We start from the raw sequence: 22416 nt of genomic DNA, 5'->3' as shown, positions 1-22416 counted from the left end.
TGTAGCACACTGCGTCTGTAGGTAGGAAGAACTGAGACACTGTGACCCTAAGCAAGTCACTTCACCTGTTCTGTCATCCATAAAATGGGGATAATAATAGTTCCTCCTAGGACTGTTGCCAGGTCAAACAAAAAAATAATTTTCAAGTGTTTACCCTAATGATAATATATGATGAGAATTATTACAAATGTCTTTATACATAGGCCATTATCGTATTTACATTACGTGTTTGTGTCATAATTATGCTGAATCCCGGCCATGCCACAGCCGCGTCCAGTGGCCGGGCCTCCGCGTGTCCACGATGCCATGCCGGGCTCCTTGGCAGCTCGCTCAGGGTGCCCGGCGCCTGCACAACCCGCTGCAGCCCGTGCCGGGAGAAGGGGGCCGCGGGGATGCCCTCGGGGTGCCCGGCTTCAGCCAGGGCGCCTCGGGAACGGGGATGCGCGGCGCCGCACGGGCTCAGGGGACAGGAAGCCGCCAAAAGTGGGGGGGCGGGTCAGAGGGCGGGGGAGCGGCCCCTCCCCCCGGGGTTCAAAGCCCTCCGGGGGGGGGCAGAGGGCCGTGAGCGGGCCCGGGGAAGGGGGCGAATCCCGAAGCAGAACCCCCCAGACCCCCCAGGAGCGGGACGCGCTCTCCCTCGCCCCCTACCGCAGGGGTCCGAAGCCGGCAGCCTCCGGCGGGAAGGCCGCGAGGATCCGCCCTCTCCGAGCAGCCTCTTCTCGCCACGGGCGGGCGGCTCTCCACGCTCCCGCTACAGCTCACTTCCGGATTCGGCCGCCCAGCAGCGCGCAGCCTCCTACCATGGCGGGAGAATCTAGGGAGAGCGCAGCCTCCGCGACTCCCTCTGCGCAGGCGCACTGCCAGCGTCCCCCGCGTCCCCTCCCCATCCGCCTAGGCAGCTGTTTGCTAATAGGACCTCCATCCTCAAGCCCTTCGTTTCGATGCAGTGCGCAGGCGTATGCCCGCCCACTCCCCACTTCCCGTCCCGCCTTCCTTCTCCCTGAGCGGAAATGATGCCCGTCTCCCCCGGAGTCGGGGCGGGGCGCGTCTCCGCGCCTTTCTTCCTCCCCGCGAGCGATTGGCTGCGGTGCAAGCAGGGGGCGGGACGGGTGGCCTCGGTTCGGTGCCGCAGCTGACGCCGCCGCTGGGACCGAGAGATGCGCTCTTGGAGTGGCTCCGCGCGAGGCTTCTGAGACGCGCCCCGGCTCTCCGAGCCCCGCCGAAGCCCCATCATGCTGCTGCCCTCGGACGTCGCCCGGCTCGTGTTGGGTGAGTGCGGCCTCGGGGCAGGGCCGGCCGGCCGGCGGGCCCCCGACCTGCCCTTCCTCCGGGAGGGCGGAGGCTGTGCCTCCCTGCCTCCCTGCCTCCGACCGCGACCGGCCACCGGCCTCGCCTGAGCCCGGGGCCCTCCGGGCGGAGGAGGCCGGCGCTCACCGGACGGGAGACTGGGCGGGAGATGGAGGCCCCTGGCGTGGGGGAGGAGACGGCTCTTCCCTGCCTGCCCTCACAGCCGGGGCGGGGGGCGGCCCCCGCACCCGCCTGCCCACTTCTACCCACTCCGCCGCCGGCCCTCGGGCTGGGCGCCACCCTGCAGGCCCCTCTGGCAAGCAGAAAGGGCAAATTGGGGCTCCGGGTGTAGCCTTGGCCCGGATGACTCCATTCCTTTCATTGTCCCGCTGGAGCTGGGGGGGTGGCATTCCATTTTTTGTTATTTGTTTGTATTTACTTGTTTATTTTTGACTTCAAAAAAAAGTATCCACACTTGCGTTGCTGAAAATACGTGAGCTGCATGTGACAGAGGCTTAACATATTTTTACCCTTAGTTTTAAACAAATACTAAATGGAGTTGTTGATAAAGTGCAGTCTTTTTTCAGAGATTTTCACAGACTGCCCCTCTTACCTGGAATTCTCTCCCTCTTCACTTCTGCCTCCTGACTTCCTTGGAGACCAGCCAACATCCCACCTCCTTAACTTGGTTACGGCCGGTTCATCCCGTTCACAAATTGTCTGTACACAGTTATTTTGCGGGCTGTCTCCCCTTTAGATTGTGAACTCCTGGAAAAAGCAGAGAATGGCTTTTACCTTTGTATCACCAGAAATTAACACAGTAGCTGGCACATAATAAAAGTTTAATATTGACATGCCAACTCCATATATAGTGATGGGGTAGGGGCTGCTAGGTGGTGCAATGGATAGAGCGCCAGCCTTGGAGTCAGGAGTACCTGAGTTCAAATCCGGCCTCAGACACTTAATAATTACCTAGCTTTGTGGCCTTGGGCAAGCCACTTAACCCCATTTGCCTTGCAAAAACCTAAAATAATAATAATAATATAAATATACATATATATAAATATGTATATATATATATAGAGAGAGAGAGAGAGAGAGAGAGAGATGGGGTAAATGCCACAGAACTTGAAGTTTGTGCTCATATGTAGATCAGGCAAAGCCCTGTTACTGCCACAATATGTAACAACATACTTTTCCTTTGAGCACTATCTTACATAAAAATTCTGAACTATTAACTAGTTTTGTCTATTTAGTTCAGATTTAGTGATTCTAGGTTAGGAGGAAATGATCTGATTATTCAGTAATCCATTCTTATATAGCTCCTTGGATCTATGACTTTACGGAGATATGCTTTCTAACCATGCAAATCACGACCTGTCCTCACCTTTTCATTCTAAGTACTTGTCTTCATTCCATAACTCCTTCACAGAGGATCTACCAGGTGGCTGTTGATGATGCTTTTTTCTTTTCCCAGATGTTCACTAGCTATCTCTGGTAATAATCCTTCCTTGAATTTTGCCAAACTGAAACTTACAGGTCTATTAAATTTGAAGACAGACTTTTGGAAATTGTTCCAGTATTTGTGTTCTACTCCTATGGCACCTTTCCTTTTATTCATAATATGACAGAGATCCCTGACAATGACTCAGTATTGTAGGAAATAGTTTATCTGGACCAAATGACTTAAAGGCAAATACAACATCTAGGTGCTTTCTTACTACTTCCCTCTTCATGCTATTCCTGTAATAAAACTGAAGAGATGCAAGATGGACAATGATACAGTTGGGTGATTGAGAACTAGTGGAATGGCTATGCACAAAGTACTCTTTAATGCTTTGATGTCTTCTTGGAAGGAAGTCCTTGGTAGAGTGTCCCTGGAATTTATCTTTTGTTCTTCACATTCACTTAATTTTTTATCCCTAACTTAAATGAAAGTTTTGATAGCATGTTCACCAAATTTTCAGATAATACAAAACTGAAAAAGACAGTTAACACATGGGATTACATTACAATTAAGATCCAAAATCCTTGGTGGTTTTGGCCAAATCTAATGAGATGGAATTGACTAGGCTAACTATTTCAACACAAAAAAAATGCTTTCATAAATGCAAGATGGACAGGACATGATTAGACCAAATTTGACTTGAAAAAGAGCTGTGAGTTTTAGTGAACTACAAGCTTAATATTTATCTTGTAATGTGATAATGGCATCCAAAAACGTGAATATGATCTTGGGTCAGAATTGAGGCATAATTTTCAGAAATATTTTGCCAAAATCATAGTCTACCTAGAGTAATATGTTCAATTATGGGTACCATAGATTAGAAAAAAATTGATAAGCTGAAGAGTAAACAAAGGATGATCAGGATAGTTAAGGGGCTTATGCCATATAAAAATTAGCTTAGGTGAATTAGGAGATGAAGAGTTTAGAACATGATATTTCAGTTATTTGAAGGCTAATTCCTGTGGAAGGGGCATTAGATATGTTCTCTTTGAATCCAACTGGCAGAAATAGTGAGTAGAAATTGCAGAGACACATTTAGACTTGAAATGGGGAAGGAGTGGAATTTATTGACAATTAAAATTATTCCAACATAGATTTCTTGTGTGTGTGTGTGTGTGTGTGTGTGTGTGTGTGTGTGGAGAAAGATGATAGTTGCTCTTAAGGTGATGGACCTCATCAAATAGACTGGACAACTATCTGTTAAAGGTGTTATAGCAGGGATTCTTTTTTTTTTTGAACAGGTTAAAATAGTGTTTTCTGAAATCCCCCTTCACACTCTAAACTCTTACGATTTGGTAAATATATTAGGAACCATCAAAATCTCTCTTTGGTGGGGTGGGAAGGAAGGGTGTCTTAGTCTTCCAATGTTACCCAGCCTGGAAGTGCAGTAGCTACTCATAGGCCCAGCCCTACTACAGATCAGCACAAGAGCTTTGAGCTTCCAGCTTGAGCCAGTTCATCCCTCCATGGGTATCCTGGTTCCCCTGTCCAGAGAAGTGAGTAAGGAATTGTACTGGTATTGTACTTAGGGAGGATAATTGGTAATCTTAGCACACCTCAGTTCAGAACTCATCAACTTAAGCAATCTACTAACCTCAGTTTCTTCAGTGGCAGACACACACACCACCAATTCCTAGCCAGATCTCTTGATGTTGAATGGTACTAGTGTAATATAATGGCTGACGATCAGTTATCTCTCCCTCTTGCCATATTCTCTTTTGACCATATATGTATTCTCCAATATGGCTTCTCTTTCAGTATATTTCTTCATTGGCAATATGCTGGAGTCTATTTTCACTCACCATTAAGTTTTCCACTGCATAATCTTACAACTTCATCAACTGGGAACAAAAGAATAAATATGAGAAAATATCAATGAAGTATGTTGGTTTATTATGTGCCAAGCACTGTATCCATGCACTGGGAATGAAAGTATAAAGAATGAAACAACCCTACTCCCAGTTAGATTACATTTTAATGAGACAGGCTGTGTATGCATGTGCATATGTTTGTCCAATATATACATTCATATAAATGTGTGTTTGGAGAGAGAGAGAATGCTCAATCTCAGGAGTATTTATCTATAAATGAATAAATAAAAACATTCAGAGTAATTTAGGAAGGAAGATACTGGCTCTTGGGAAGAAATGCTTCATGAAGAAGATGGTGCTTGAGTTACATCTTAAAAAATTTTTTTGAGCACCATCTTAAAGGCACAGCTAGCATAAAGGCAGGGGAACGAGAGCATTTATGAGGAAGGGGTCAGATTGACTTAATTGCAAAATGAAGGAGGTACTTTTCACTGAGACTGGAAAAACAAATTGGGACCAGGTTGTATTAGAGTTTTATATGTATGGGTTTATATTTGATCCTAGAGACTCTTAAAAAAGCCACTAGAATTGGTTGAGGAGTCACAGTGAAATCTGCTTAAGGAAAATTAGATGGCAGTTTAGGAGTGGGGAGAGACTTGAAGCAAGGAGAACCTTAGGCAACAAGAAATGATGAGAGCTTGAATAAGGTGGTAGCTGTGTGAGTGGAGAGAAAGATTGAAATTGGAATAAAAATAGCAAAATTTGACTATTACTTGGCTATATGAGTGAAGAACAACAAATGAGTTCAAGACAGTGTTAAGGTTACAAATCTCAGAAAGTGAAATGGTGGTAGTGCTTTCCAACATGTTCATTTTGAGGTGTATTTGGATCATCTGATTTGAAATGCCAAATAGGCAATATGTGATATAGGAAACTCAGGTGGGAAACTGGAGCTGGATAGATAGACCTACAAGTCATGTATTATAGAAATAATAGATAAAGCAATGAGATCTTGGGATTTGATGAGGTTACGTGGTTCTTGGTTGGTTCTTGTCCTTCATTATCAAAGAAGATCAAAATGACAACACTGTGTTTGAGACAAATTACAGTGTGTCTGACTGGTTGATCAGTCCAATATGAGCTTAGAATGCCCTACCACAAATTGGGCACAGATAGTCTATGTGAACACCTGGGGTGGGTACTCTAAACTTAGAGATGTCACATTTCCTTTCAGTTGCTTCCATTCTGCCTTCCTCATAGAGTGCAACCCCCTCTCTGTTGAGGGTACGCCATGTTAGGTGGTCCTGTGCCAGTGTCTCCCAAGCTGTAGTCAGTTCTAAAGTTCTTCAGTGAGGCCTTCAGGGTGTCCCAGTATTGCTTCTTCTTCTGACCCCCTTGTGAGCACTTGCCATGTGTGAGTTCTCCATAAAATAGTATTTTGGGCAGACTTATGTCTGGCATTCTAATAGCATATTAGCCCATCATAGTTGCATTCTCTGTAGTAATGGTGGAAGGCTAGGCAGTTTAGGTCGAGAAAGGACCTCAGTAGAGAGCTGGAGAGAAGGGAAAGGGAAGGACAAGAGAAGAGGGTCCAATGTAGAACTTTGGAAGTTAAGATATGACTGGTAAAAGATTAAAAAGGAGCACCCAGGCAAGTAGGAGAAAAACCAAGAATAGTCAAGCTAACTCAGAGTATCCTGAAGGAGAGGGTAGTCAACAATCTTAAATATAACCAATAAATAGATCAAGAAAGACTTTTTTGGGGACTGAGAGAAGACCATTATTACAAGGGCAATTAGAGAATTGTTGAGTGTTGAGTTGCAAGCCATATTATGAAGGATTGTGGAGTGATTGAGGTGAAGAATGGGGGAAAGTTGAATTTGTTGTAAAACTGGACAGAAGAAATTGATTAGGAAAGGTAAGGATGACTAAAGATAGGATTTTCTGGAGAAGGGAGGGTACAGATGAAGTAACTATGTAGAGGATTTGTCCTTTAGAGAAGGAGGGGGGAGTTGGGAGGAGAGTTCTCTAGGGTTTTGAGATAAAGAGAATGGAGAAGCAGGTACTTAGGCTGGATGACCTCAATTTTTTTTTTCATTCAAATGAGAGATAAAGAGGCTTGTGGGGAGTTTCACTAATGGAGTGCTTGATGAAGGAAAAGAAAGTTTAGGATAGCTTCTGTGTAGAATGAGGTAAAGAATGAGGGAGAAATATGAGAACTGCCTTGCTTGTAGCAAGGACTTGGTTGAGATTGGATAACATAACCAGCCTCTGCTGGTGATTAGAAGCTGAGGAGATGTCTGGTCAAAGCAATCCAGGGATGAAATTTAACAAGAAATAAGTTGAACTAGGATAAGGGAGAAAGGTATTGGAGAGGAGAGAAAGTATAAATTTGATAACTCCAGAGTTTAAAGGGAGAGGGGAAAAAAGTAAGTAACATGTGAGGAAAAAACTGATGGGGGAAGGCTTTCTGAATGAGCTCTTTGAATTGTATCCTGAGAATGCTGAGCTGTTATGGGCTGTGTCTGGACTGAAGAATTTGCTATAGGACATTTTCATCCCTTCTCTTGACTCCCCTCCCCTCCACTTTCTCAACTGAGAGCCTCTCATTTTTTTTACGAGGGGGGAATCCCCTTAAACAACCTCCTCTTTCTCATAACCTATCATATCTATTCACCCTTGCCTCTTGATGAAGTAACTTTACCTCTACTTCCTCACAGGGTCCCCTTCCATCCCATCTCTTCCAAAAGATTGCTCTCTATCATCTCTCCCGCTTATTTTCAGTCCCTCTCCTCTCTACTGGTTCATTTCCTACTGCTTACAGACATGCCCATTTCTCCTTAATCTTGAAAAAACTCTCACTTGACCCTGCCATCCCCAATATTCTCATCCTATATGTCTTCTGATCTTTGTAGCTAAATTTCTCACAAATGCTGTCTGTAATTGATCCCTCTTACTTTCTTTCCTCTCATTTCTTAACCCTTAACAATAAGGCATACATTAACCAATGGTCTCTTAGTTGCCAAATCCAATGACCTTGGTCTCTATCCCCATTCTTCTTGACTGCTCTCCAACTTTAACATCATTAGTCCATTTTCTTTTCTTTAGTGCTTTTTTCTCTCTGTATCTCCTGGTTCTCTGCTTACCTATCTGATTTCTCCTTCTGCCTTTTTTTTTCAGGATCAGTGCCCTCAGGTCTCCCTGAGGTTTCTGTCCTGGGCCCTCTTCTCTCCTTCTCTATTACTTCACTTGGTGATCTCATCAGCTTCCATGGATTTAGTTATCATCTGTGAGTTGACAATTCTCAAAACTGTCTATACTGTCACAAACTCTACTGACTTCTAGCCTTGTATCTTCAAACATCCTGAAGTGGATGTTCTATAGATAACTTAAAAACTAAGCATTTTCAAAACTGAACTCTTATCTTCCTCTCCAATATACACACCCATAAACTCTCCCTCATCTACCTTGTTACTGTAGAGTGACCTAGCATGAATAGGGTGTTCAGGTAATCTATCTTAAACTCTTCAGTGAGCTAGAAGGATGTCTACTTGGGTAAGAGAAGGCTTTCCTTAGTAGAATGGGTGAATGAAAACAATTTGTTCTTCAAAGGCCATGATGAAGGCAACTAAAGAAGGTGCTGTGAAGCATTTAGAGCTTGGTCAGACATCTGAAGGTGCCTGCATCCACTGCATACTGGGCCATCATCAGTCATCTTAATTTTTGTCTTGTCACCAGATTTTGATGACTATGAGAGAGAATGGGGCTGATGACTGTGCAATTCTCATTTCACGAGCTTCACTGTAGCTCATGTACAATTCAAGATGTAACCTCTTCAAAAGGAAAGTATAACAACAAGAGAGGGGCAACTTAGTCCCTCAAGTTCATATTGCAAGAGTCTTCCTGGGGTGGTTAGGTGGAGCAGTGGATAGAGCACTAGCCCTGGAGTCAGGAGTACCTGAGTTCAAATTTGACCTCAGACACTTAATAATTACCTAACTGTGTGGCCTTGGGCAAGTCACTTAACCCCATTGCCTTGCAAAAAAAAAGTCTTCCTCTTTTACCCCCCATATTCAGTCTCTTGCTAAGATCTGCCCATTTCATGTTTGCAACACCTCAGACAGGTCCTCTTGTCTCCTTTGACAGTGCTACCACTCTAGTGTACTCTCTCATCACTTCATGTGTGGACTATTTTAATAGTGTGCTGGAGAGTTTGTCTTCCTCAGGTCTTTTCCCACACCAATCTTTCAAATACATGGCTTTCAAAGCCCTTCAGAATCTGAGCCCCCCCATGTTTCCCTTTTGTAAATCTCCTTATATCTTACTCTTTAAAGAGGTACCCTTCAGCAGCATCACTCCAAGGGATCAAGCATCCTTACTAGGTAAAGACCAGAATGTAGACCAGGAGAACAGTGACCATAATGTCTGGATCACATTACCTTGGAGACACCAAAATTTTCTAGATCCCTAGAACTCACTCTGAAAACAGCAGTACAGGAAAAAACCTGAAGCTTGGGGAAGTCTCTTCTCACCCACCCCCAACCCTCTGTTTTAGGAACAGAGCCTAACTTGAACGTAGAGTTCAAAGTCAAGAAATAGGCTGGTAAAATGAGCAGATAACAAAAAAAAGAAGCTAATCAGTAAATACTGCTGTGGTGGTTAGGGAAGATGAATACATAAACTCAAAAAAAGAAAGATAATGAAGTCAAAATAATAGCTATAAACACAATATCTTTTTTTTAGGTGTGTTTTTTTTTACAAGGCAAATGGGGTTAAGTGGCTTGCCCAAGGCCACACAGCTAGGTAATTATTAAGTGTCTGAGATCAGATTTGCTTTATCCACTGCGCCACCTACCCACCCCTACAAACACAATCTCAAAGGGAAAAAAAGTGAATTGAATACAAGTCCAACAAGAATTCCTACAAGAGCTAGGAAATGATTTTCAAAACAAATAAGAGTAGTAGAGAAAAAAATGAGAACAGAAATGAGAGTGATGCAAAAAAATTATGAAATGACAATTAACAACTTGGTGAAAGAGGTATAAAAAATACTAAACAAAATAATTAACCTAATGGAAAAAGATATACACAACTTCACTGATGAAAATAACTTTTTAAAAGTAGAAATGACCAAATGGAAAAAGAGATACAAAAGATCACTAAAGAAAATAATTCTTTAGAAATTAGAATTGAGGGGCAGCTAGGTGGAATAATGGATAATGCACCAGCCTTGGTGTCAGGAGTACCTGGGTTCAAATCCGGTCTCAGACACTTAATAATTACCTAGCTGTGTGGCCTTGGGCAAGCCACTTAACCCCATTTGCCTTGCAAAAACCTAAAAAAAATTAATTAGAATTGAGCAAATGAAAGCTAATAATTCCATGAGACATCAAGAAGCAATAAAAACAGGAGCAACTGGGGGGATTGCAGTGTATAGAGCACTATCCTTGACATCAAGAGGACCTGAGTTCAGATCCAACCTCAGATACTAGCTGTTTGATACTTGGACAAGTCACTTAACTCAGATTGCTTACACACACACATGGAAACAAAGTCAAAAGAATGGAGGAAAAATTGAAGTAGGTGACCATACATCATCAGAAAAAAACAGCTGATCTGAAAAATAGATCTAGGAGAAATTCTCAGACCAGTGTAGGTCCAACAGGAAGAGGGTTGCCTTTCCAGACAATTCACAGGCACTATTAATATAGGAGTGAAAGAATGAATAGAATCATATAAAGAAGCATTCAGTGGAATGTTGGAGTTTTGCCCTTTTTTTCCCAACCCCAAGTTCACATTCTTTTTAGAGGAACTATGTATTTGTGACCTCCTTTATGTGCCTTAGGTGTTTTCCTTTATTTGTTTATGGGCTTATATGAATCATTTGTGTCATAATTTTTCCGTTCTGTGAAATAGATGGTATCCTCACATAAAGTTAATGTTTGCATGGGAATTGTGCATTTTATTATAATCGTATGGAAATATACGTGTGTATTTACAGTTTATGTATATGTGTGCATGTATGCATCTCACATCTACATATGCATACTCACAGAGCATACAGTCTTCCCAATTAAACCTTGACCTCCTTGAGAGCCAAGCTTTTTTTTTTTACTTTTTTTTTAAGTATCCTCTGCCCTTATAGCAAGGGTACAGTGGTATGTAGTAAATACATAAATACTTGTAGACTTGATTTAATTTGACTAATTTCATAAAATATAAGAAATTTCCCTCTATCAATAAAAATTTTCCATGCATGGATATAAATGAAACATGCATATTTCTTAATGTGGATTTGTGTTTTATTTACAAAATACATTATTAAAAATGTAAACAAATTTGCAAACAAATATTAACAAATGGAGGACTATAGGTACAGAATTAGGCATATGTTATACATAATATGTTGATTTGTTTTCCTTTATCTGTGCTTTATTTCAAAGGAGGGTTTTGTGAGATTGAACTGGAGTTGGTAGTTATTTGAAAGGGACAATGATATAATATTCAACAATGAAACTCAAATTTTAAAAAAGCATTTTGAATTGGGATTGAGATTAGAGAAAATGTTATTATTGTAATTCTTTGATATAAATTGTACTTATTTGGGGCAGCCAGGTGGCACAGTGGATAGGACACTGGCCTTGGAGTCAGGAGTACTTGAGTTCAAATACAACCTCAGACACTTAATAATTACCTAGCTGTGTGGCCTTGGGCAAGCCACTTAACTCCATTGCCTTGCAAAAACTAAAAAAAAAAAAATTACACTTATTCTATGATTTTTTTTATATGTATTACATACAAATGACTTCCTTCAAGAGCACACAAAGCACTTTTCATGTTTTATTTTGTGTATGCATTCTTTTAGATTTTTAAATTCTTTTATGATAAAGACAATGTCTTCGGTACACTTTGTATCTCTACTGTAATTTTCTGTGTATAATGAGCGCTTAATGTTTCTTGAATTGAAAGTTTATATTAAATTTAGAGAGGAATACTTGGTAAGGCTTATAGTTATATTCTACAGAGAAGCTGCTATTTTCTACTCTTAGCATTTTCTCTATATGATTTTTAATAAATTTTGCAATTGTAATCTCCATGTATTGTTTTTAGTGAAAGTTAAATTAATCTGAAAGTATTAAAATGCTTACTTTATTTCATTATTTCTGACTTTGAAATAATATAGTTTGAATATAGTAGTTAATTTGTTTTATTGTGATTTTTTTTGTTTGTTTGCTTTGGTCCTATCTAGGATATTTACAACAAGAAAACCTCATCTCTACCTGCCAAACTTTCATTTTAGAAAGTTCAAATTTAAAGGAATATGCAGAACATTGTACAGATGAAGGTTTTATTCCAGCCTGCTTGCTGGTGAGTCATTGCATTCAAAACTGAAACACATATTTTAAAATAAGTTTTATTTTGAAATTCATTCAACCAGACAAATCATCTGTTTTAGAAAGTAATCGGGGGGGGAGGGGCGACTAGGTGGCACAGTGGATAAAGCACCAGCCCTGGAGTCAGGAGAACCTGGGTTCAAATCCGGTCTCAGACACTTAATAATTACCTAACTGTGTGGCCTTGGGCAAGCCACTTAACCCCATTTGCCTTGCAAAAACCTAAAAAAAAAGAAAGTAATCTGGGGGCAGCTAGGTGACACAGACCTGAGTTCAAATCTGACCTCAGACACTTAATAATGTGACCCTAGGCAAGTCACTTAACTCCATTGCCTGGCAAAAACGAGAAAGTAATCTGGTTGCTTTTTAGTTTAATTCTCCAGTGGTTCTGTAATCTCATTAATATAAATATAGTTTAGTGAAATGAAAACCATTACAGTCCCCATGCCTGACCATTCTGTTCTATTCATGTCTATGCCTCCCAAAAAGTTATAATGGAATGCTGTCCAACCTAAGAGATATGTATGTTGACATTATATGTACACCAGTAAAGCATTCAGACTGTCTATTGGTCACACTTATTTTTCAAGTTAGGTGACTTGCCCAGAATTGCATAGCCAACATGTTTCAAAGACAGAACTTTATTTAAACCAGGTCTTTCTTACATTGAAACCAGTTCTCTGTTATCTTAACCTTTATTTCAGAAGTGGAAGGAAGTTAAACAGAACCATTTTGTGTTTTTCTTTGTTTCATGGTTGCTCTGGCCAAAAAATTCATCACCAAAGTTTGCTAATGAAGGGATGAGTCTTATATGCTTAGCTGGCTCATCTTTAGAAAATAGGCTTTATCTGGTACCATACTTAAAAGTTTTTCCAAAATAATAAAACCTAGCAGGCCCTGTATTCTATCTACAAGCATAGCCTTGAAGAATCTAGAGTTACCACCATTTCTAGTTCAAGATAGCTGTTTATATATCTAAAAAAGACAGTTGGGAGATCAGGTATTCTTTCTATACTGCCTTCTTATAAAATTTGTTCTTTGATTTATAGCTCTGTCTTAGTCTCATAAAGTTTCTTCAAAAGGGTTCCTCCATGATTTTTATACTGTTATTAATGTCTATTAAGTAGGGGGCACTAAAATTGCCTAAGATACCAAATGTCACATCTTTTATTATAGATCCAAGAATCTCAACCATATTGAAACATAGGATCATAGATTTAGTGCCAGAAGGGAGCTTGAGATCCTCTATTCCAATCCTCTTATTTTAGAGGTGAGGAATTTGAGGTCCAGAGAGGTGAAGTAATAGAACTGAGATTCAAACCAAATCCAGTCCTCTTAATACTATATAATATTAAAGAGACTTTCCTCATGCTCTCTTGTGCTTCTTCTACATAGTAATGCATATATTGTACCCAATAACTCATACTCTCACAGATATTTATTTTGCTTCTGCTGGGAAAATTTAGCTCACAGGCAAGTTCATAAATTGTTGGTTCATCAAAATCAACCAAATAATTTGCCTTACAAAAAAACAAATAGCAAAGACATACAGAAGAGAGATGAATAGAGCTATGGCTTATGAAAGGAACAAGATAGAATGCACATAATGTTAAGGATATAAGTAAAGGCTACAGCTTGCATTAGAAAATACCTCTGGGATGGGAATTCAGGGAAGCCTGGAGGGATTTGCATGAACTGATGCTGAATGAGATGAGCAGAACTAGAAAAACACTGTACACCCTAACAGCAACATGGGGGTGATGTTCAAACTTGATGGACTTGCTCCTTCCATCAGTGCAACAATCAGGGACAATTTGGGGCTGTCTGCAATGGAGAGTACCATCTGTATCCAGAGAAAGAACTGAGTTTGAACAAAGACCAAGGACTATTACCTTTAATTTAGAAAAAAAAACTGATATCTTATTGTCTGATCTTGCTATCTCTTATACTTTAATGTTTCTTCCTTAAGAATATAATTTCTCTCTCATCACATCTCATGACATTCTCTGTTCTTCAAACTCCCTCAACCCTGTAGCCAATCTACTGCCAAATCTTGTCAGTTCTATTCCATATTTCTTAAAATGACCTTCTTTCCATTCACATGTAAACTACCTTAGTTCAGCCCCATATCCTTTTCATCCTATGCCATTATAATAACCTTCTAATTGCTGTGTCTGCATCATCTTTACTTAAATCAATCTATATAAGTCCAGCCAGGTGGCACAATGGATAGAGCACCAGCCCTGGAATCAGGAGGATCTGAGTTCAAATTCAACCTCAGGCACTTGTTACTTTTTAGCTGTATGGCCTTGGGCAAGTCGCTTAATCCCATGACCCTACCCCCAAAAATACAACAAACAAACCCTTGCTATCCTCCATACATCTGCTAAAGTGTAAGTTTGACCATGTATACCCTCTTCTGAATAAGGACCAGTTGTTATCCTTTGCCTTTAGGATAAAACATAAATGCTTCTTTGGGACATTTAAAACCTTTACACATGACTAACCTCTCTTTTTACATATGATACACTCTAGCCTCACTACTGTCCAAATTCACCTTTTCCCTGTTCCTCACTCACCATAATTAATTTACCATTTCTGTTCCTTACAAAAAAAAACTTATTTCTCACTTCTGCCTTTTGGAATTGTTGGATTTTGATTTTTTGTTGTTTTTTTTTACCCCCAAACCTCAACTCAACATGCCACTTTTCTACATGAGACCTTTACTAATATTCTCCCTCCTGACTTCTTGTGCCTCCCCCGAAAAAATTATTTTATATTTATTTTGTATATACTTGTGTTGTCAATGAAAAGAAAATGTTATACTGTATTTTAGTCATAAGTTTGTCAGAAACAAATTTCATATAACTTTCTATATCCAAGCTATTTTCTTGCCTAGATCTTTCCTTGGTTTAAGTAAAACATTTATCATCAGTCAGTAAGCATTTATTAATCACTTACAGTGTGCCAAGAACTTTGCTAGGCACTGAAAATACAAAGGCAAAAAACAGTCCCTGTGCTCTATAAACACAATTAAATGGTAGAGTGGCGATAGGCAAGACACTGTGTGCAGACGAACTAATATATATATAGAATAAATAAGAAATAACCAACAGAGGGAAGGCATTAGAATTAAGCAGAACATAAGATTTCATTTGGGTCTTGAAGGAAGCCAGGAGGTAAAAGTGAGGAGAGAAAGAATAAGGAAGCCAGGAGGTAAAAGTGAGGAGAGAAAGAATATAGTTGTAGGTGAATTTAAAGTTCCCTAAGTCAGTAGGCAAAGGGCCAGTTTTGCCTTTGAGTAGTAGCTTTATTCAGATCTTTGCCTCCCTATAGAGGTCTTATCACCAGACATAAATTACCAGTTAACTTCAGGTCAGATTTCCCTGGTCAGAAAATGGCCTTTTTGCAACTCTTCCCTCCTCTTCAGATTCATTTGAATTTGATTATTACTTAACCCTTATTTGTTTTTCCCCCAAAAGCTGGCCAGCATTCCTATATTTTAATATAAAAGTCTGGGTGAATGTTCCAGTATGGAAGATTATTACTGCTACTCTGTCAATAATGTTAATAACTAGTCTCTTTTTTCCTTTTCAGTCTTTATTTGGAAAAAATTTGACAACAATTCTGAATGAATATGTAGCTATGAAAGCAAAAGGTAGGAATTTTGAATGGATGAAATAGTTTCTTCTGTTTGTGGGGGACTTTTGTTTTATTAAAAGTCATTTACTTTGCCTGGCACAGTAGAGAGAGAACTGACTTTGGAATCAGGAAGACCTGAGCCAAGTCCTGACTCTAAAATCAACTGATTATGTGCTCCAAGCACTTAAGTTGCACATTATGCTGTCTTAATTGGTTGAGGAAATTCATTCCTGAAAATTCCCTCTACCAATGAAATCACTAAATATGTCCAAAAAAAAGTTCTACTTAAAAAAAAAACCTGTTAGGTGTAGGGCAGAAATTTGCTTTGATAAGTTATGGAAGGAAAGTCTTAATTATATTTCTCCATGATGTATGAATTGTTATTACTTGTCTTTTAGAGTGGGTCACTAAACTAGAAAATTTTAGTTTGATTCTAAAGTTTGATCATCTGATTCCATAAGGAGTGAGGAGCTCAACAAGATTTGAGCCAAGATCCCAAGGATATAAATTCAGGCTTTATATAAATAAATAGCCGTAAATATCAATTTATGTCCTGTAGTAAACTGTAAAACTTAAGCTAAAAATGAAGATTTAGGAAAGAGATTCATATATTTTTGATTCTCCTGATTTAAGTTCCTATGAAAAGAGAACAGACCTAGAAACCAAGACATTATAGGAAGTATTTAAGACTTTGTCCTGATAGACTGTGTGACCCAAGACAAGTCATAAAATTCTCAGGTTTCCCATTGGCTCTTTAAGTCCTATATGTTGTTGAGAAATACAACCTACTGGGGAGTTTCTTATACCAGTGAAATCATAAGTCTAGCCCCTCCTAAAAAAGAAACAGGTTAACATAATGAAAAGCACATGAACCTGGAGTAAGGAGATTCAAGTACTACTTTAGATTCTTAATAATTTTGTGACATTTAGCAAGTCATTTAACTGCTCAGTAAATCTAACTTTTCTATCTGGCAAAGGAGGATAATAATTGTCACCTTGCTTCATAGGATTGTTGTGAAGATCAAATGGGATAATCTATATGAAGTACTTAGCAAGCCTTAAAATGCTTTACAAATGTCAGCTATTAATATAGCTTTCCCTATTTTGAGTTATTTTTCACCATGAATGATGTTACTAGAGAACAGGAACTAGACATTTTCCTTACTTATTTTAAAACTGAGTTTTTATTCAAACTGAAAATCAGGGTTTCTACTACAGGTTTAATTAACGAACATTTCTCTTTACATTTTAGAAACAACAAATGATGTCCCAGCAATGATGTCATCTCTGTGGAAGAAATTAGACCATACACTGTCTCAGATCAGGTAACAAACATAAGATCAAGGAGTGCTTAAGAATTTCAGTTTCAATTTTTTAACATGATCAATGCAGTGTATCTTGTATAGAATTGATTTTTAAAAAAGAGGATTTGGTATGCTAATATTTAAAAGTATTTATGTTACTTTCATTGAACTTTGGTCTAAAAAATATGATTTCCTAATTTAATAGAAATTTTCCAAGCTAAAATGAACTTTAGATCTAGTACAGCACTATTTTTTAACAGATAAGTAAATCAAAGCATTTGGAATTAAAGCCTTTCTCATAATTACTCATGAACCTAGGTAGGTAGTTCCTAAGATTATATCTCCTAAATCTTCATTGTCTACTCTGCCAGAATAACTTCATTTTTTGAATTCAGAAGAATGAAGTATTGACAGACTAAACTCTTTGATTTTATTTTAGCATCATCTTGCCACCATGGTGGAGAAATATTTTATAACCCCAAGGGCACTTTTAGTATTTAATTCTTTTGTAAATAAGAGTCTTATTTGTTGTGAAACTCAGTTACTGCACCATGTGCCTAGAGCAGGGCACACTTTTAAAACTTTTGACTGAAACAATAGACAATATATTTTGATTTGCCATTTTAGTGAGTGCCCTATGGTAGCTTGACTTTGTTAACTGAAACGTTTAGTAAAATCACAAGTAGGCTGACCATAATCGTCTTGCTGACTGTCTGGCAGCCCTGGCCTTTAGCATTAAACGTAAGTAAGTTCAGTATATGCCATTTCTGACAAAATTAGCTTTCAAACCTGTGCTTTTGGGGGCAGCTAGGTGGCGCAATGGATAAAGTATCGGCCCCGGAGTCAGGAGGACCTGAGTTCAAATGTGACCTCAGACACTTTCTAATTACCTAGCTGTGTAACCTTGGGCAGGTCACTTAACCCCATTGCCTTGCAAAAACAAAACAAAGCAGATTAGTGCTTTCTTATTTTACTGCAGAGCCCAACAGGGAACCATCTTTGGAGATCATTTATGTTTATACCTGGGTCATTCCTGGAACCAAAAATGGGTACTTCCTCCATGTAGTTTCAGATAAGATTACATATCCTGCAAGTATCCTGAATCTATAGACCATAGATGAAATTAAGTTTCAGAGACTCATACATCTGAACCCAACTTTTCCATCCCAGATCCCTGACACACTTCTCCTCCAATGTCCCCATTGCCTGTTCCTCCTCAACTCCACAAAGACATCAAAGAGTAACATGCTATAATGGAAGGAGTTTATTTGCAAATATTTGTTTTAAATATGACACTTTTTTTTAGAAATCCTAAAGTCTAAACTGTAGCCATTCAGCTGTACCTTACCCTCTTTGGTTTTTAAATTTAAATTTAAAACTACTTTTAGATTTCCCTACCTCACAGGGAATATAAGAAACAGATGTAGTCACTTTTTGGACAAACTTTTATTCTGTTTAACTGTGCCGGAACTGAAATGTCTTGTATACATAGAACACTTGCTAAATATTTTTTGATAACCATTTCATTGTATTTGGTAGGAGCATGCAGAGTTCCCCAGGGTTTGCTGCTAATCAGAGAGGTTCGTATTCAGCTTTTACAGTAAGTTCAAATGCTGAGCAGAGCACTTCTAATTTTGACTGATTATGTGGTCATTCTTTTCACTACAATCTTTCTATTCATGGATAGTAAGCCACATTATCTAAAGAAAATGGATAAAATATTTTTAATTTAGTATTTTCATTTAACATGTTAAGTATGTGTATAAATACACATACATATTTTAATATTTATTTTTTGCCTGCATATTTATAGTAAGTGAAATGAGGTTTAATACTTCACTCTCCCATATCTTTAAATATGAAAAGTTTCTAAATAAATAAGCAATATGAAATGGAGTTTCTTAAACAGTTCTATTTTTTGTTTTCTGTGCATACAGATTTGCTTTTTATTTTTTGGTGTTTTAAGTTCAAATTGTTTGTATGTTTGTTTTTAATTTAAATCAAAAATTTCAACTTTCATTTCATTTCAAATCTAATGAATTTTACCAATGTGATCCACCTACTCTTCCCTGTTCCCATTGCAAAAACCTTAGTACATGTTCTTATTTATGGTATGTCTGAACTAACTATTCCTGACACTGCTTCTAGATTTACCTTCCTTATGGATAGAACTAGTCAGTATTACCCTTACTTAAATTCATTTATTGACTTCTCCCTTTTGCCCATTGAATAAAGTGGAACCTCTTTTGCCTGGCATTCAGGCATCTTAAGTCAGTAGTATTTTCCTTCTGCAGCTTTATCTTATATTTCATTATATCATATCATATCATATTATATCATATTATCTATCTTATATTTCCTTCTACAGAACTCTGCATTTGGGCTTATGTTTCCATATGTCTAGAATACCCTACCTTTCCTTCTACCTGTTGAATTTCTATCCTTTAAAGCAAAACTCAGCTAACACCCTTTTCTCCATTGACTAATATCCTTATTCAACACTCAGCTCTTCACTCCAGTCCTCTTAGACATCTCTGATAAAATTATGTGATGTTTTGTGTAATCTTTATGTATGCATGACATTGTTCTAATAGTGGGAACAATATGTGACTTGAACTTTGTATCTCTCCGACACTGAGTACACTCATTGGACTCAGTAGACACTGGATAATTACTTACTGATTTCATTTGAATTCTTATAAAAAATGGAAAAAATGGTTACAGTAGAAACCTAAATTATATCCCCACAGGATATAATTACATTTGTTTATCTCTGTGTTACAACACTAAATCAGTAAACAAAAGTGCTTTTTTCCCCATGACTTCAGATTCATTGTGCCAGATAATATACTTTTCTTACATTTCCTAAGCCACTGTTTTATTAAATTTTAGGGTTATTGTTTGTAAACCACCATTTTTTAACTATTCATCTTTTTTTTTTAGCACGTACAAGAAGTGGAATTGCAGAGATAAAACGACAACGAAAGTTTGCATCTCAGGCAGTTCCCATCACCTCAGAACTCCCATCTCTGCCTTACCAGACGGGACAATATACTTCTTCTACCCCTTTGGCAGCTACACAAGTCATTAGACCAATGAGTCAAAATTCAACTCAGTTTAGAACAAATTCTACTTTTGTTTCACAACCTCCTGACAACATTACCAGTAAGTTTCAGTATTTTGTTTCTTTATCACTGATATAGCTCTGATAATCATTATCCTTCTCTCTACATAAATTATATACACACACACACTCACACACACACACTTTTAAGTTATTTTTTAAAATTACTTCTTGGTGGTTATCATGGGGAAATTTTTAATGGTTTTTCTCTTGACTATGTGAAAATAAAATTTAAAGCAACCTTTCCATTTAAAAAAAATTCAGCTCTTTTTAATGGTCCCTTCAAGAACTGTTGGACATAGAAGAAGATGTAAGCATCAGTTATATAGGTAAATTATCCAAAACAACTTGCCTTGAATTAGTCACATAGTTGAAGCTGTATTAAACCTTCCCCTCCACTAAGAAAGAGTAATAATTTTTCCCTGGAATTTGTAAGTAATTTATTTTAGTTCTTTTTAAAAAAATTATGCCATTTAATAGAGTATAAGAAAAAAAAGCAGAGCTTATAGTCAAGGACAGCTTTGGGTAAAGAAAAATCCAATTTGAGATGAAGAAAATTGCTTTAAAATATGTCATTTCACTTATATACATAGGTTAATTTCACTCTCTATATAGTTCTGTTCTTGTCAAAAACTCAACATTATTCTTTCCTACATTTCTCTTTTTTCTAACTATGGAAGAGAATCTCTTATTATTCAAGGTAATAAAACTTAAAATTACACTCCTTATTTCTATAATGTTATTAATCCTTTAAGCTCTAAGTTTTATATTATTCAATTTACTAGATTTTTTAATTTCTTTAAACATTATTGAATGAGGCTGTTTGTATTTTTTCCTAGCTACGGATTCTTTGCATATTGTAGTTCCTGTACCTCAAGAACGAAAAATTCATTCTAGCTTAATGTCTCCTGGAAGACGAAAAAGGTAGTTTTTATTTTTTCTTCTCCTTGTTTTGAGATGAGGCATTCATACCTGAAACAAAAATGAGATGTTATGCCAAGATAATTGTATTCTGAATATAGAAGGACTGGGTTAAATTCCCAGAACTATTTATTTGAAAGACTATGATAAATATATCATATGTGTGTGTTTATTTTATCTTTTTTTTTTGGTTAAATGACTTGCCCAAGGTCACACAACTAGTAAATTATCAAGTATTTAAAGTCAGATTTGAATTCAGGTCCTTCTGACTCTAGGACTGGTACTCTATCCACTACAACACCTAGCTGTCCTGAAACTTTTGAGTATGTCTTGGCTGGGTAAAGCATATATGTCTAAGATCCATGGTCCAATTCAATTGGTTATTTCTATCAATAGAAAGAAAAAAATCTGGATGAAATTCTATGACTGAAAAAAATTCATTCACCACCAGTTAAAAAATTCCTTTGATGAGTCTCCAAATGTAACTGGTAAATGCATTATTTCACCAGCTTTATACTTAAAATCTTAGTGCATCATAGGACCTTTTGGAACTTATGGAATAGGACTTTAATTGAGGTCCTGAATCATATTCACCAGATGAATATGATTGCACAAATATATAGGATCATAGACTGAGTCAGTAGTTTTTTTTCCTCATCTTTTGTTTTGATTTTGAGCAAATCAGTGCATTCTTTAAAATATGTTAATATTATTTATTCCCAATTATGTATAATAATAATTTTTAACTTTCTTTTTTTGCTCTTTTGAGTTCCATATTCTCTCCTACTTTCCTTCCCTTTCCCCACCATTATGAAGGTAAGCAATGTGATAAACCTATTTCTATGTTAGTCATGTGAAAGAAAACACAGACTTAAAAAAAAGATAATATTAAAGTTAAAACAAACCAGAGTGCTTCAATCTGCATTCAAGCTCTGGAGGTGGATAGAATTTTTCATTATAGATCTTCAGAAATGTCTTGTATCTTTGTATTGCTGAAAGTAGCTTAGTCATTTCCAGTTGATCATTGTATATAATGTTCTCCTGGTTTTACTCGCTTTAATTTACATCAATTTGTGTAAGCCTTTCCAAGTTTTTCTGAAAGCATCCTGCTCCTCTCTTCTAATAGCCCAATAGCATTCTATCACAATCACATACCACACCTTATTCAGTTATTCCTAATTAATGAACATCCCCTTGATTTCCAATTTTTTTTCCCCATAGCAAAAAGAGATGCTTATTTTTTACATATAGGTTCTTTTCCCTTTTTTTAAAAAAATACAGACCTAGTAATTGATATTGCTGGGTCAAAGGATATGAATAATTTTATAATCCTTTGGCCATAATTCCAAATTGTTCTCCAGAATAATTGGTTCAGTTTATAACTTTACCAGCAATGCATTAGTTTTCCAATATTCCCACTTTTCCA

The 22416-nt window shown here is 38.0% G+C and overlaps 2 protein-coding genes across 14 annotated transcripts in view; one reads left to right on the top strand and one right to left on the bottom strand.

Moving 5' to 3' along the window:
* The window catches only part of ATM (ATM serine/threonine kinase), a 133531-nt gene extending 132777 nt beyond the window's left edge, over positions 1 to 754 (bottom strand). For 7 of the 13 annotated variants that reach the window (XR_012474363.1, XM_074216623.1, XM_074216624.1 and 4 more), the window contains exon 1: positions 221 to 290. Coding sequence is in view for 11 of the 13 variants with exons in the window: in XM_074216623.1 (XP_074072724.1) it covers positions 221 to 238 (18 nt within the window). In the remaining 2 variants the exon portion in view is untranslated. Of the gene's footprint in view, positions 1 to 220; positions 296 to 648 lie in introns of those variants that run through there. The other 6 variants (XM_074216620.1, XM_074216617.1, XM_074216621.1 and 3 more) reach the window with 3 other exon arrangements.
* Positions 755 to 1010: 256 nt separating this feature from the next.
* NPAT (nuclear protein, coactivator of histone transcription) overlaps positions 1011 to 22416 on the top strand; it is a 51937-nt gene continuing 30531 nt past the window's right edge. Inside the window, 9 exon segments of the mRNA XM_074216615.1 lie at positions 1011 to 1117; positions 1119 to 1216; positions 1219 to 1269; positions 11855 to 11973; positions 15597 to 15657; positions 16894 to 16966; positions 18485 to 18525; positions 19889 to 20110; positions 20909 to 20993. Coding sequence (XP_074072716.1) covers positions 1011 to 1117; positions 1119 to 1216; positions 1219 to 1269; positions 11855 to 11973; positions 15597 to 15657; positions 16894 to 16966; positions 18485 to 18525; positions 19889 to 20110; positions 20909 to 20993 — 857 coding nt within the window.

Source organism: Macrotis lagotis, chromosome 1 (genome assembly GCF_037893015.1).
Source record: "Macrotis lagotis isolate mMagLag1 chromosome 1, bilby.v1.9.chrom.fasta, whole genome shotgun sequence".
In the NCBI taxonomy this organism is placed as follows: domain Eukaryota; kingdom Metazoa; phylum Chordata; class Mammalia; order Peramelemorphia; family Peramelidae; genus Macrotis; species Macrotis lagotis.
This window is presented reverse-complemented; position numbering and strand designations above follow the sequence as displayed.